This window comes from Typopeltis vanoorti, chromosome 19 (assembly GCF_054136105.1).
Source record: "Typopeltis vanoorti isolate ZY-2024b chromosome 19, IOZ_Tvanoo_1.0, whole genome shotgun sequence".
Taxonomy (NCBI): domain Eukaryota; kingdom Metazoa; phylum Arthropoda; class Arachnida; order Uropygi; family Thelyphonidae; genus Typopeltis; species Typopeltis vanoorti.
The window spans coordinates 96577188-96592899 of record NC_143567.1 but is presented as its reverse complement, the minus strand read 5'-3'; the positions used below and the strand labels follow the sequence as shown (position 1 = coordinate 96592899).

The 15712-nt window shown below is 35.5% G+C and overlaps 1 protein-coding gene across 5 annotated transcripts in view; it reads left to right on the top strand.

Moving 5' to 3' along the window:
- The window catches only part of TBC1D5 (TBC1 domain family member 5), a 495953-nt gene that overhangs the window by 190095 nt on the left and 290146 nt on the right, over nt 1-15712 (top strand). For all 5 annotated transcript variants that reach the window (XM_090408923.1, XM_090408920.1, XM_090408922.1 and 2 more), the window contains one exon: nt 9688-9757. In XM_090408923.1, the coding sequence (XP_090265049.1) occupies nt 9688-9757 (70 nt within the window). The remainder of the gene's footprint in view (nt 1-9687; nt 9758-15712) is intronic.

The window sequence follows — 15712 nt, the reverse complement described above, 5'->3', positions numbered from 1 at the left end:
GTGACCTTTCTCTTTTTGGATACTGCTCCTTCATTATCCACAAAAACAGCCAGAGAAAATAGAGCCCTCTTTATAGTCAATAAACTCCCTCACACACACGTCATAACCGCATGAATATCAAAATCTCAGTCCATGTAAACTTTAAATTCTGCTGTGACAACTTATTCCTGAATTTAGTTAAATGTTGTTTTGAGAAAGGTGGGATGCAAGCTCTGCAGACCGAAAATTTTGCAATTGTGCTCTAATTATCATTTGGTTTCATTGAGCTTGCAGTGATTTTACAAATGGTGAATGCAGGAGTCCAACTTTATGGGTAAAGTTTCTGTTTTTATCTACTTTACAGGCACTGATAATAAAATCAAAAACTGCATAAAAATCCACTCATATCACAGTCATTAATTAGTTTTATAAAGTAATCATATATTTATTTCATTTATCAAAGAAAATTCTATATCCTGTAATATGACTCATAACAAATTTGGTATCAAATAAAATCATTTGCCCATGAACCAGTTTTTAAATGCAGATTTTGGAGTGCTTCATGATTTCTTATTTGCAATATTTTATCCTAGGTGATTTCCAAAAACTAAAAAGAGAAAAGTGGATTTTGGAAATTTTTTTTTTTTCACTTGGTAGACTATAAATTATATGTTTAGTTTAATCCTTTATCCAAGTAAGAAAACAAAGTTTGCACCTGAAGTATCTTCAGGGCTGAGGCAACTTGTGGCAAAGGTGGACTAAGTTCTCATGACTTTCCTTAGTATCCCATAATGCAAAGCACATCCCCTTGTGGACATGTGCAATGCTATGTATTATGGGAAGGGTCACTACCCAGACCGGTTTCGACCTTTATTGAGGTCTCTTCAGGGGAAGCCAGACCCAGAGGAGATACCAAGGTTGAAGCAATGCAGAACTCATATTTCCATATGCCAGTTGCCAAAAAGTGTCACACCTTATTATTAAATTACTCTGGATTTAGAGAAAGATGTTGGAAGTTCTCTCCCTCCCCTTGGTTAGATTATAAATTATATATTTAGTTTAATCCTTTATCCATGTGTAACTAAGGAAAGTGATGAGAACTTAGTCCACCTTTGCCATGAGTTGCCCTAGTCCTGAAGATACTTCAGGCACAAACTTTGTTTGCTTACACTTGGATAAAGGATTAAACTAAATTTATAAGATAAGTGGATTATCAAGTCATTCCTTGGTAATCATTAAATTCCTTGGACTTGAATGATTACATGGATGGAGATTTTGATATTCATACAGTCACAGGGTGTGTGAAGAAGAGACTTACTGATTATGAAGACTTCTCTATTTTCTCTGGCTTTTTGTGGATAATGGAGGAGTAGTATTCAAAAAGAGGAAGGTCACTGGTTGAGTGCTACAGGAATCTGTTTTGGGACCATTTTTGTTTAACTTGTGTGTTAATGACATTGGGACGTTTATCTGGAGATGTACAACTGTTTGCAATGATGCAAAGTCAGGAAGAACTCTGAGACATAGAACAGATGTTATGATCTCACAGGGGGGATCTGAATAGACTAAAATTAAAAGTAGTTCATTCTTAGAGTAAAAGAATAGGAGGATAATCTTTGAATATTATTAGAATAAATTTCCCATATCGGTTATTTTAAAATAGGTTGTTGGAATATTGTCTACTTAGTGTTGCAATAAAATGTTCGTTTTTTGATGAAGTATGGAGGGAGGTAATTAGTATAGTGTTATTCACTAGGAATATTATTTTTAGAAAAGATAATATAAATAAGGAAATCAATATATACACTGGTGTTTGAAATAAGAATGCACAATGTTTTTGAAGATTACACCTGCAAATATCCCCTGAGCTACACACCAGCCTGTGTAGCTCAGTGGAAGTAGCACTTGACCGCATGAAGGGAGACTTGGGTTCAAACCTAGTTGCCGACTAGAGAAACATCTGTTGGCTTGGTTGGCTGAGTGGTTAGCATATCTGCTCTCCAGCCAAAGCTAGTTGAAATCCTGTTGTGGGCATGGATGTTTATAATTGTATGTGAAAATGCTGGTGGTGGTATTGGTTGGCTGTAGATGGCGTTGGTGTAGTTGCGGTTCGTTGTAGTTGGTGGATTGAGTGGGTGAGACTGAGAGTTGTAGAGTAGGTGCCCTGCCTTGATGAGGCTTTGAACTCCCTGGAGGTGTCTTATAATAATAAAAATTCAGATGAATTAGCTGGTGAAATTTGTATAACTGACAATTTCAAGTAGAAATTGGATACATATTCAAATTGCATGCAAAGGGATCACATGGTAGTATCAACAGAATAAAAAGCAGACAGCTGCACTATGCAAATTGTGTTTTTTGAAAGAAGTGCTTTTCGTGAAGGAATAAAGTTGCAAACTTGGATGTCTTGTAACGACTCAAAGACATCATTTGAATGATTTCATGTGAGGAAGAATTATTGGAAAGCTTGAAGGCTGCAGAATAACTGATATAATTAATGAGATTCCAAACTCTCTGATTGCCAGTTTGGAATCTCGCATAGCGTTATATCCAGACTCTGGGCAGCATTTCAAACCAATGGAAATGTGTTATAGACATTTGCTAAGAGATCAGCCTTGTGCTTCCATGGGGCATGAAGACAGATTTTTGGTTATAATAACAAAACATAATTGACACACAATGATAGTGATAGGTCAGCTTACAAGTCGGCTCCTTTCAAGATATGTGGATATTTTGACAAACTGTGGCAAGACGTCTGCAACCAGTAGGCCTATATGCTCAAAGGCCTGTAGTCTGCATCTCTTTATCCACAGCTCATTGTAGATCACATTTTCAGTAATCTGGTATCCATAAAAATTGGACAAGACACCACTGGGCTAATATACTCTACAGATGAGTCATTTTAGTCTCTCCTCCAATTCTAGATGACACTTGATCTGTCTTGAAAGTGGTACTGCTTACCATTGCAAGAATGTTCTTGATAGGGATAGATACAGAGGTGCTGGGGCCATGGTGCACTGATGACAAGTGATGGAAAAAGGGACTATCACTGGAAAAGAATGTTGCAAGGAAGTTCTTCAACATCATGTGCAATTGTTCTGTGGTGCTGTAGGCGAAGAATTCATTTTTATGGATGCCATTGCCACACCATATCATACACGAGCAGTGGAGATGCTTCTGGATAACAAAGATATTAATCAAATCGAGTGGTCAACACATATGGAGATGCATTACTGTTTGAAATTTCCCTCCAGAAAATAAACAAGGCCTTATCCTTGCTCTGAAGGAGCAGACCAGTTTACCTCAAGAATTCCTGAATCACTTGGTGCTAAGTATGGTACAACATTGTGAGATCTGTCCCAGTTCTCGGTGGACATATTGAAATGTTTCTGCGCATAATTTTCTGTGAGCACTGTACATTAATTCCTTAACTATGTTCTTAAGAAATTTATAATTTTTGCGAAAAATGTATTGCAATTCAATTTGTGCAAAATTTTATCATGTATTCCTACTAGTATAATTTAGTAGTATGCTGGCAATAAATTTATGTCCACATTTGGCTGCAGTCATGAAAATGTTTTTCATATTGAGGTAAAAGGAACAATACTTTGTTCTCTGGTTTTGGACACCAGTGTATGTGGCAAGCACACATAATCAATTGCTGGCTGCTCACCTTGATATACAGACTGGAAGCATGAAACAGTTTTGTGTATCTCATTACATTTGAAATACAATACAGTACAATTTGTTTAATGTCCAGTGTGAATGTGTTAAGATGTGAGTAAACAGTTAAATTTGAAGGATATACAGGAAGATGGTTAGATGTAAAATTAAAGTTAGATATAAGATTTTGAACTCATCTCTTTACTCTGTGTAGATAATGTTACTCTTAAATAAATTCCATACAGTTTACAGGACTAGAAGAGTGAAAATTAGTAATTACAACTGCTATAACAAGTTTAGTATGATATAACTGCCATAACAAGTTAGGTATGAAAATGATCAATAAAAAGATGAAATAGGTAGAAATATTGAAATCAACTTAGTTATCAGTGGTGAACCTACATTACAGTAAAACATTTCAACTGTTTAGGCATCGGTAGCCCTTTCCTTTTCTTCTTGTCTTTCCTGTTTCATATAAAATACTATATCTTTTTTCTCTTCCTATTAGTATTTTGTTCTTATGCAGCATGCTTTTCTCAAATCAGGAATTTTCACCCATGAGTCACAAATTCACTGATTCCTTATTTCTGACACATCCACTTATGGCACTTCTAAACACAACAGCAATTATGACCCCAGTCCTGAAGATACTTTCAGGTGCAAACTTTGTTTGCTCACACTTGGATAAAGGATTAAACTAAATTTATTATTTCAATTAACTTTCAGCAATGATAAGATCGGAAAATTTTATGATGGGAAAATTCTAAAAATCTATGTCGTCATTTTTTGAAAATGAGGTGTCTTGAATGCAGTGTGTATGCTTGATGAGAGATTGACGATCTTTATGTAGAGAGGAATAATTGTACATTTGAGAGAGTTTGGGTGTGCAAAAAAGTGTAGTATGCTTATGGATTATGAGGTACTGAATGTGAACTGTAGTGACCGAAGTGAATGGAAGACTTGAGGAAGCAAGAGGTGCTGTGGAAGAGCACGAGATTAAGGCAGGCAAGTTTGTGAATGGACAGGTAAGTGAAGAAAATGAGAGAAAAGGAACATAAAGTGGACAGGGAGGTCAGGGTGAACAGGAAGACACTGTGTGAAATGTATAGATGATGTTGGTTTCAGGAGTAGATGTGTGAGTGCGCAAGAAAGGATTAAGATAAGTCAAGGATGTTGGGATGACATTTAGGTCTGAGGAAGGATGTAATATCGGTAATGATAGAGAGGAATGGACAGGAGGGAGTGTGAAGGAGTCTTATCCAAGAAGTGGGGTTAGTGGGACTTGTTATAGAAACAGAAATGAGCTAGTACATATGTTTACAAATGCTAGAGGTATTTGAAACACTTAAAATTTCATGGACGTTTTTCTAAAATTGTAAAGACAACACAGCGGCTTATGAGAATGATGTGCAGAACACTGACATGAGGAAGTCAGGATGTTATGATTTTATTGTATAGGGCTTTGATCAGATTGCATATTGATTATTGTGCACAAATTTGGTCATCTGGTTTTCAAAAAGGTGATGAATTGTTGGAGAGGGCTCAAAGACAATTGATTAAGTTGGTTTCTGATCTCTGGAATGTGGAGTATGAGGACAGATTGTGAGAGGGTTGGGGACATTATCAAGACAAAGTTGGTAAAGAGTAATTATCAGATTAATGTGGGTGAGATTTTTCATAGAATGTCTGGAGATGGAGTAGAACAAAAGGCCATCCCTTATAAGCTGTATAAAGGAGTGTGTGAGTAAGGAGTGAGAAGTAAATTTTTTGCATGGAAAGTGGTAGATGATTGGAATGCATTGCCTGAAAGTGGAGTGAGTATAGGTATGCTCATTTATGTCATACATTTAGAAATGTATTTAAGTCAAGGTATGATGAGCTGTGTAAGTGAGCACTATTTAAGTTGAGATTTAAATCTCAACTTAAATAGTGCTGCATAAAGCATTCCAAAGTGCCATCACTGCACCAAGATAGATCTTAATCAGGGTTGGTGACATCTCACATCATTGTTTCAGGCTTTCGGATTTTACAAACTCAGCTGATAACAGTCTCCCACATATAAGAGCTGCTATGCAACTTTTTTTATTCTCTTAATCAGATTGATGATTGACTCACTCATATTTTATCCTCTGCATCGATCCCCAGTCTACTAATAGGAACTTATATATATATGCATTTCTAGATCCACAAAAGTTAAAGGTATTTTATTCTCTTGGATGATTGTTTTTTTCTATGATATATCCCATAATGAAAATATAAAAACAGGACTTTCCACCAGTAAAGCCAGCTTCATCTGAAAAATCCCGGTCCTTGACTTACTTCTCTAATAGGATTGAAAGTAAACAAGTGTTGGTCAAGAGGGACCACACAGGACATGTAAAAGAAAAGGCCTATCTCAAAGTAAGTGTAAGGAAATTGTAAGGAGAGAAGAAATTTTGCTAGGTTAACCAGGAATGCCATATCTTTAACCATCAAGACGATAGTCCCTAAAGTTGGTCCATTAAATAAGGTAGGCTCTTATTTAATATATTCAGACTACTCAACCATATCTGGTGGGGATCCCCTGAGAGTCTCTAGAGGACAATGCACTTTTTAAAAAAATTTGATTACTTTTTTTTATTCTATAGCAGAGGTTTATTCTATAATGAATGTTTTCAATAACTAAAAAATCTACTAAAGGAAGTTTTAAACAAAATGTCTCTTGGCATGTATAGACTGATCTTCTTTGAGTCTGCACCTGGCTGGCAGTACAATTTCCTTCCAACTGCATGGTTCAAACTGTTTGCATTAAAAGTATATTCAAATAGATCAACCCACACAATCAGAATTCTCAGCCGAATTTCATTCATCTCATTGTTTTTTTTTAATTGAAAATTTAAATTACACAATTTTTGTTTACACTCTATGTATGTTTGTATAAGTAAAAATGCATTTAATAATTTAAAAATTTTTCACATGTTTTGTAATTTATCATAATACAAATAAAAAAATACTTTTATAATTATTTATGTTTAAATTAAATAATATAACTTCTCCCAAATTGCTTTTGCTTGAGAGAGAGCACACTGGTGTTTACTAAAATGTTAATAGGGATATGCAGGTACTGAAAGTTTGGGAAATACTGTTCTAGAGATCAGAGTTCTCCTAGGTCTGTCACCTCTTATTTACCTACAATTTTCCCATTACTTGTTCTGCTAATAGCATCTTCTCCAGATGCCTTGCACTGAAGCCATTCAAACATGATTTCCCTAGCTATCTTCTTACATTCATCTCAACATTGCCCTTTTTACTATTTGGTATATATACAGTAGTCTACCATTTATATGACCTTCAAAATGACCCTTGCATGTCAACCAACTTCACTGTAGAGCACCATGCAATAGCACTTCAATTATCCATCCCTTCAATTATCTGAACTCGCTGTTGTGATAATTGAAGTACTATATAGAGAATCAGAATCTTGGGGAAAGCAGGTGACTAGTTGGCGTGCAAGGCTCTATGCCAGGATTATATTGGGATAAATAGATTATAAGCTATGTATCACATTGATGGAACTGTACTTCATGAAATACATGAGATTAGCAAATTGGAGATTAGAATTCCTTAGCTATTAAAGAACACACTAATGAGCAGAGATAAAGAACGAAGTTGTCATTCCTTTCTCTTTATAAGGCCTTGATACATCCACATCCAGATTACTGTGCTCAGGTCTGGTCACCTGGGTTTTTTGGGAAGGAGGAAGTGGTGGAAAGGATCCAGAGGCAAGTGAACTAAGATAATGAATGGCCTGTGGAATATTCTTTATGCAATCCAAAAATCTTTATTCAACATTTGGTTGCATAAAGGATTTATTAAATCAATACATATAGGAAATATTTCAGCACTTGGCTAGAGGAGGTAGGGCAAGAGGTCATCTCTGAAAATTGGATGAGTGCGATTAGCAAAGTGTAAGGACTGGATTTTTCACTGGGAGAGTGGTGAATGAATGGAATGGGTTGCCAAGTCAGTTGTGTGTTTGTTAATAAGTTCAAGGAGAGATACAATAGCTATTGTGCCGATAGTGTGAATCTCCCCTGATGAGTCATTAGACACTAGATGTTTATTTACCTTTCATGCTGTAATGCAAAGGCCAAATAGAGAAATTTCTTTATTTTATCTTAAAGTTATTAAACCAACATGGCTCTTGGCTCTGTTAGAAGTAGGAAAGAGGGATGTTCAGGAGTACATTTTAATAATGGAAGTGGAAAAACCAGAAATGTTCCAATGTGAAAGTCCCAAAGTTTTACATTGTTAACACTGCATGAGTTAGAGAATTTTTGAACCATATATCATAAAGGTGAAATTCTCTAACATGGATACCAAAATCCAATGAGATGAATGTTCATATACGAGAGGAGGGGGGGGGGGGGAATCCTGGAAAGTTCTGATAAACACAGACAAAAATTCTATTAACCTCCCTTCCAGCCAGGTGGATGAAATAATCAGACCACCCCAGCATTTTTCATGGATAAACTTCATCCACATTCTACCTTTTATCATATAATTGCCCTTCTCTGCCTTTAATCTCTTAAATTTAGAGCCATTAATGGATTAACTGGTATGGAATGACCTTCTTCTCACTTGACAAAGTGTTTTGTGTTACTTTGAATTTCTGTACTGTCCTTCAATATTTAACCGTATTTTGCTGCTCCGTTTATTGTGTTTCTTCCCAAAAATAAACACAAATTTCTCATGTGCAAAAATGATCAATTCTGAAATTTCCAGATTTCAGCCTATGCAATGAATGTATTTAGTAGTAGCAATTTTGCTGTCTTCAAATCAGAGTAATGGAACAAGACAATGTTCTTTCATTTTACTGACAATATAGAAGAAATTTTTTTCATGCAATTTTCAAATGTTTTGTATAACACCAGCGAAATATCAGCAATAAGTTAATAAATTAATTATTTACTTATTTTTCTGTGTTCTAATATATACTGTTAAAAAAATAAACGTACGACGAACACATGTCTGTCCACACGTTTCAAATGTTTGTTTGCGTTGAAAGTTATAGGAATGGAATTGCATGTGGCATTGTCATCTTGATAGTAACGTGGGTCTGTTTCATAAAAACTCCACAGTGTAGGCAGCACCTGATTATCCATAATATATCAAGGTACTGAGCTGTCTTCATGGAACCATGGACAATGACCAGTGGTCCCACACCAAACCAGCTGAATGCACTTCGCATCATTACTCCTCCACTACCAGACTGGAAACAGGTGAACCTTGATTTATCACTCCGGAGTACAGTTTTTCACTGGTCAGTTGTCCAAATTACACTCTTTGCATGCCATATGAGCCGCCTTGTTCACTCTTGTGATGTTTGGCTTGCATACTACCCATTTTAACACCCTCCTGTCCCTGTCAGTCATTTTTGGTGGTCACCCTGGGTGTTTTCCTGCACCATCTCTGTTTGTTGATCACACTGCCAACTGTTGATTTTGGATGCTCCAGTTGAGCAGTAATGGCATGTATGGACATATGTCAACCCACGATGATGATTGATGCCTCTCCCGAAGTCACCGAGTTCACGTCTTGTTGCTATACTACCTGTATATATTCAACTGCTATGATGAAATACTGACCTCTTCCTGCTATTTGTACACTAGTTTTTATGCTATTAACAAACCTGGAATGTTCCATAACTTCAAATAACATTTACTGGGTTTCCATGGAACAGTAGTGATGCACAAGCTGAACAGCGAATAAGTCAGCTCATCTGGCCTGGTGCAAAGAGCATTTGAATTGGACAATTGACCAGTGAAAAACAGTACTCCGGAGTGATGAATCAAGGTTCACCTGATTCCAGTCTGATGGCAGGGTATGGGTGTGGAGGCAGCCTGGTGAACAGACAATTATTGGTAGATAATGTATGTGTATATATTTTATTTTATTTTTTTTCTGTGATATATTTATATATTTTCAGTTAAGCTAGAGAATGTAATCTTAGTGATATATATTATTTCTTTTTAATTTTAATTTTTTTTTATTTTTTAAATTTAGCTTTATCTTCTGCCAAATTATGGAAATTGTTGAGGCATGGTATGTGATGAACGAAGGATTAGCTGTCAGAGTAAGTATTTTATTGCTTCACCTTGTGTTAAGCAGAAATCACTTTCAAGTAGAAATCTTGAAACTTGCTCACATATATACATGCATATACTTACTTACTTACTTATTCCTCTTCAGTCTATTGGGAATGATACAGGAGAGATACAATAGATATTGGGCTTCAACATATAAAACTCCATAAAGGTAAAATCAAGGAAAATGTAGAATCGAGCACATCAAAATTATGCAACTAAATTAAAAATGTGAATTGATTTATACAGTGCTGATGCTGACCCATATAGTGGGTTTTCTATTTTCTACCTTTCTGTGAAATATAAAAAGGTGCCTTTATCTCAAATAAATTTTTTAAAATTACAACATAATTATTCTGTATAAATTATATAAATCAAATTATTAAACATAAAAGAATAGGAAAGTTTTAATCACAATAATTAAATGAAAGTTACTAGGATATATTAATTTTTTACAAAATGATTCTTGCTTCAACAATTCTGTAATTTTGCCAGGTTTGACTGTCTTATGACATTGTAGATCTTAAGTATTTTTTATCATCATCAGCAGCAGTTTCCTGATATGAACTCTCAAAGGGTAGGTATATAGGCTACAATGAAAGTACTACATTATTAAGTCTACAGTATTATTAATCTCCTATCAACAATTTTCCTCATAATTATTCTATTACTTGTCGCCACTCCAGTATTGTGATAGCTAAAGTTTGCTCTTCTAAGACACTTTTGACAAAATCAATCCACCTGGATCTTAGTTTACATCTAGGTTTTTTTCATGCTATATTGGCATCAAACTCCTACTTTGCTAATCTTTCCCATTCTGTTTAAGTAACCACACCACCTCAGATTAGCCCTGATAACACATTCTTGAATGCTAACAATGTCAAGTTCTTTCCTAATAATATCTTCATTTTTAATATGATTCTGTCCTTAATGCCATCTGTTCATTTCCCCTAATTTTTTTCAGAACTCATATCTGTGGTCTCTAGTCTTTGATGTGCTTTATTTCTAATCCATGACTAGAGACCACAGATATGAGTTCTGAAAAAAATTAGGGGAATGAATGGGTTTAAACTCTGTTTTGTATACTGCTAGTTTGGTGTTTTGCTAACCATACCAGCTGTGTTTATTCTTATCTTTTTCGGTATTTAATTTTCTATCTTCAATTAAAACTGTACCTCATCATCAGTTTCCTGATATGTACCCTTAAGGTATGTTCAGGATACTGTGACAGCACTACATGATTAAATTTACATTATTATTAATCTTCTATCCACAATTTTCCTCCAAATTATTCTATTGCTTGTCAGCACTCCAATATTGTCATATCTAACTTTTTGTGCTTCTAAGGCACTTTTGACTGAATTAATCCACCTAGACTGATCTTCCTCTGAGTTTCTTTTCTGCCATCTTGGCATCAAACACTTGTTTTGCTAACCCTTCTTCACCATTCTATTTAAGTGGCCAACACCACTTTTAGTAGGTTAGCTCTACTAAAACAATCTTGGCTAACAATATCAAGGTCTTTTCTAATAACTTCATTTTTAATGATTGTGCCATTAATGCTATCTGTTCACTCTCCTAATTTTTCTCAGAATCCTCATATCTGTGTTTTCTAATCTTTGATCAAGTGCTCTATTTCTAACCCAACTCTCAGATCTATAACTTAAAACAGGTTTGAACACTGCCTTGTATACTACTAGTTTGGTGTTTTAGCTAATTCTCTCTTATTCCATATAAATTTATTCAGCTGGTCCCCATCATACCATCATCATCATCAAATTCCTGCTATGTACCCTCAAGGGGTGTACAGGATATGATAGTACTACATGAAAAATTTACATCGTTATTAATTTCCTATCTACAATTTTCCTCCAAATCAGTCTGTTACTTGTCAAGACTCCAACATTATCAGATCTTATATTTCTATCGTCTAAGGCACTTTGTACTGTATCAATCCACCTATATCTTGGTCTTCCTCAGGGTCGTTTTGCTGCCAACCTGGCAGAGAACACTTGTTTTGCTAATCTTTCCTCGCCCATTCTGTTTAAGTGACCATACCACCTGAGATTAGCTCTGCTAACACATTCCTGGATGCTGACAATGTCAAGTTCTTTCCTAATATCCTCGTTTTTAATATGATATTGCCATTGATGCCATCTGTTCATGCCTATAATCTTTCTCAGGACTCTCATATCTGTGGTCTCTAGTCTTTGATCAAGTGTTTTACTTCTCACCCAGCTCTCAGATCCATAAGTTAAAACTGGTTTGAACACTGTCTTGTATACAGCTAATTTAGTGTTCCGACTAATTTCTCACATATTCCATATGAATTTATTCAATTGACTTCCCACCATATACCAGCTTTGCTGATTCTGTTGTCTATTTCTATATTTAATTTACCATCTTCGGTAAAAATCGTGCCTAAATAGCTAAAATGTTTTACTTGTTCCACAGGTTCTCCATTCACAACACAGTTGACATTTTCATTGATTCTGCCTATTTTCATTGTCTTTGTCTTTGTATTGCTGACCTTCATACCATATCTATTACAACAGCTATTCAATTTAGTCAGAGAATCTTGCAGACTTGTAGCGGATTTATTTAGAAGTATAACATCATCTGCATAAAGCAAAGAGCTGACATTAACATCTCCAATTTTGATATCATGTTTAATACCACTTTCCTTCATAATGTGATCCATATAGATAATGAATAACAGAGGGGATAATGTACATCCTTGTCTCACACCAGATTTAACATTAAACCATCTTCCTGTACTTCCTTCAATTCTAACTGCTGACTTACAACTCAAATAAAGACTAAGTATTGCTTGATACTTAGTCTTTATTTGCAGCGTATTGAATAGCTTCTCTCTTGGCACCTTGTCATATGCCTTTTCCAAATCGACAAAACTTAAATACAGATCTTTGTTATATTCCCATGCTTTCTCGACTATTTGTCGTAAAGTGAAGATCTGATCCTGACAGCCTCTATTTGGCCTGAATCCAGCTTGTTCTTCACCAAGCTTTTCTTCCACAATTCTTCTCAACCGTTTCTCAAGTATACTTGCATAGATCTTGCCAGGAACACTCAGTAGGGAAATACCTCTGTAATTCTCACATGCAGATTTATTTCCCTTTTTATATATGGGTACTATGAGAGCTCTACTCCAATCATCGGGAATTCGTCCCTCTGTCCAGGCCTTCTGAACTATGCAGTGGAGCCACTGTAAGACTCTTATAACACCATACTTCAGCATTTCTGGTCAATATCATATACTCCTGCTGCCTTTCCACATTTCAAGCCTTTGATGGCTTTTCATACCAGCATACCAGCTTTGATTATTTGGTTGTCTATTTTCAGATTTCACTTGTTTCTTTACTAAAAACTATGCCTAAATAGCTGAAATATATTTTACTTGTTCTTTAGGGTTCTATATTCAAAATGCAGTTGATGTGTTCAATGTTTCTGCCTATTTTCATAGTTTTGATAATTTTATTGCTGATTTTCATGCCAAATTTGCTACAACTGTTATTCAATTTAAGTTAAAGAATTCAGGAGACTTGCACTATATGTGTTTAGGAGTACAACAACATATCTGCATAAAGGAAAGAGCTAAGTCTGAATCTCAAATTCTAATATGAGATCTAATGCCACTTTCTTTCATAATATGATCCATATAGATGATGATAAATAAGAGTGGAAATAATGTTTCTATCTTACCTCTGATTTTAGATCAAACCATCTTCCTGTATTTTCTTCAATTCTAACTACTGACTGACTAACTTTAAATTCTAACTTAAATATAGACTGTTTTGGTGTGTATAATGTTCCATTTATGCCATATAATTCTAGTGTTTTGAAAAGTTTTTCTTTGAGCACCTTGTGATATACCTTTTCCAGATCTACAAAACTTAAGTACCGAATATGACAGATCCTTGTCATATTTCCATTATTTTTAAACTATTTATTGCAAAGTGAAAACCTGATCCTGACAACCTTTATTTGGCTTGAATCCAGCTTGTTCTTCTCCCAGTTTCCCTTCCACAATTTTTCTCAACTTCTTTTCAAATATGCCAGCATAAATCTTATCTGTAACACATAGTAGAGAAATTCCTCTGTAATTCGTGCATTCAGCTTTATTCTCTTTTATATAAATGGGAAGTATTAGAGCTCTACTCCAATCATCTGGAATTTGATTCTTTAACCTGGCCCTCTGAATTATGCACTAGCCACTGCAAAATGTTTATACCTCTGTATTTAAGCATTTTTCATCGAATATCATCTACTCCAGTTGCCTTTTGCATTTGAAGTTTTTGATGGCTTATTTAACATCAGGTATTGATTACATACTCCTCTTTGCATTCCTCTTGATGTTCTAGTATGTTTATGTCACTATTTGTTTCGTTTAATTAGTCTTAAGTAAGTCTTTCAAAGTCTTTCAAAATTACTCCAAACATTGTGGATATCCTTTATCTTCAGTTTTCATGTCACCATTATCATCTTTGATTCCTTTTACAATGCTCTTTCCACCATTACTAAACACTTTTTCAATAGCCTCCAGAACATTTTGACATCACCTTGATATTTATTTTCCATATTCTTATTTTTCCCATGACTTTTGTTTAGCTACTTCTACATGTAGCTTAGCCTTCTTACATTTTTCTCTCTATTATTTTAGAATGGGGTGCTTAAGGGTCAAAGCTGTATAACTGAGAGGAGACCTCCACATAGCCTTTAAAGGAATGGGAGAACCGACCAGGGATTCTGCCCTAATGTCCAATCCTCACCTTCTTGTGGTGCACCCTGTTGGGTATCTACTTGGATACTGAACAAACGAGGATGGGCTGGCAATTTGGGATTTAGCCGACCAAATTGTATTCCTATTGGTTAAGCCAAAATAAAAAAATGATGGTACAACATGACAAAATTTCATGCTGCTGGGGGTGTTGCCCAGGTTAAACAGGCCCCCCCTTGCTTTTTTTTCGCCCTGACTTTTCGCTGTACGCCCTGGTTCCCTGGGCGTACAGCGAAAAGTCAGCTACTGGAACAAATCTGAAAACACACCTCAACTCAACATCACCAGAGTTAAAGATCGGTACTGTCAACATAAGAAGCATGAATGACCAAGAAATGGAGCTAGCTGAGGAATTAGATAAGCACCAGATCGACATAATAGGGGTGACTGAAACAAAAAAGACAAAAACTGGTGAGATCATTCTGAGCAAAAAATACAAAATGTCAAGGAAAAGAAGGAGTAGCCACAGTATTCAACATTAAATACGAGGCTAATTTTCTTGAATGGCAGGCAGTGTCAAGTAGAGTGATGTGGGTAAATATGAGAATGAGGAACTGGACAATGGGACTTATTTGTGCCTATGGTCCCACAGAAGGTTCTTCTAAGGTAGAAGTGGAGGAATTTTTTGAGGGCTTTAGAAAAAGCAACTGACACAATGAAAAAAGGAAAAGTTGGTCCTTGTTGGGGATCTAAATAGCAAAGTAGGAAATGATTGTGAGACATACAGAAATATTTTGGAGAAATTTGGAGAAAAGAGCAAAGCTAATAATGGTGATATATCTGTTGGATTTCTGCTCAGGACATGGACTGGTTATTACTAACACCATGTTCCAACGTAAAAATGTGCACAAATTCACATGGAGAGAAGAGGCAAGGAATAAGAAAAATTTCATTGACTATGTTATTGTTGATAGTGATGTTTTCTCCCTGGTGCAGGACACCAGAGTGTACAGAGGATTTTAAATTGGAAGTGATCACTATTTAGTCTTGAGCAGGATAAAATTGAATTTCATATCGAAAAGAATAACATGTAAGAAAGTTTTAAAGCGAATAAAAGTTGAGCAGCTTTCAGATGTGAACTGTAGACTAAAATACACAAAGATTATTGAAGAAAAAATGAAAGAGTTTGAGAACAGGATTCAAACCT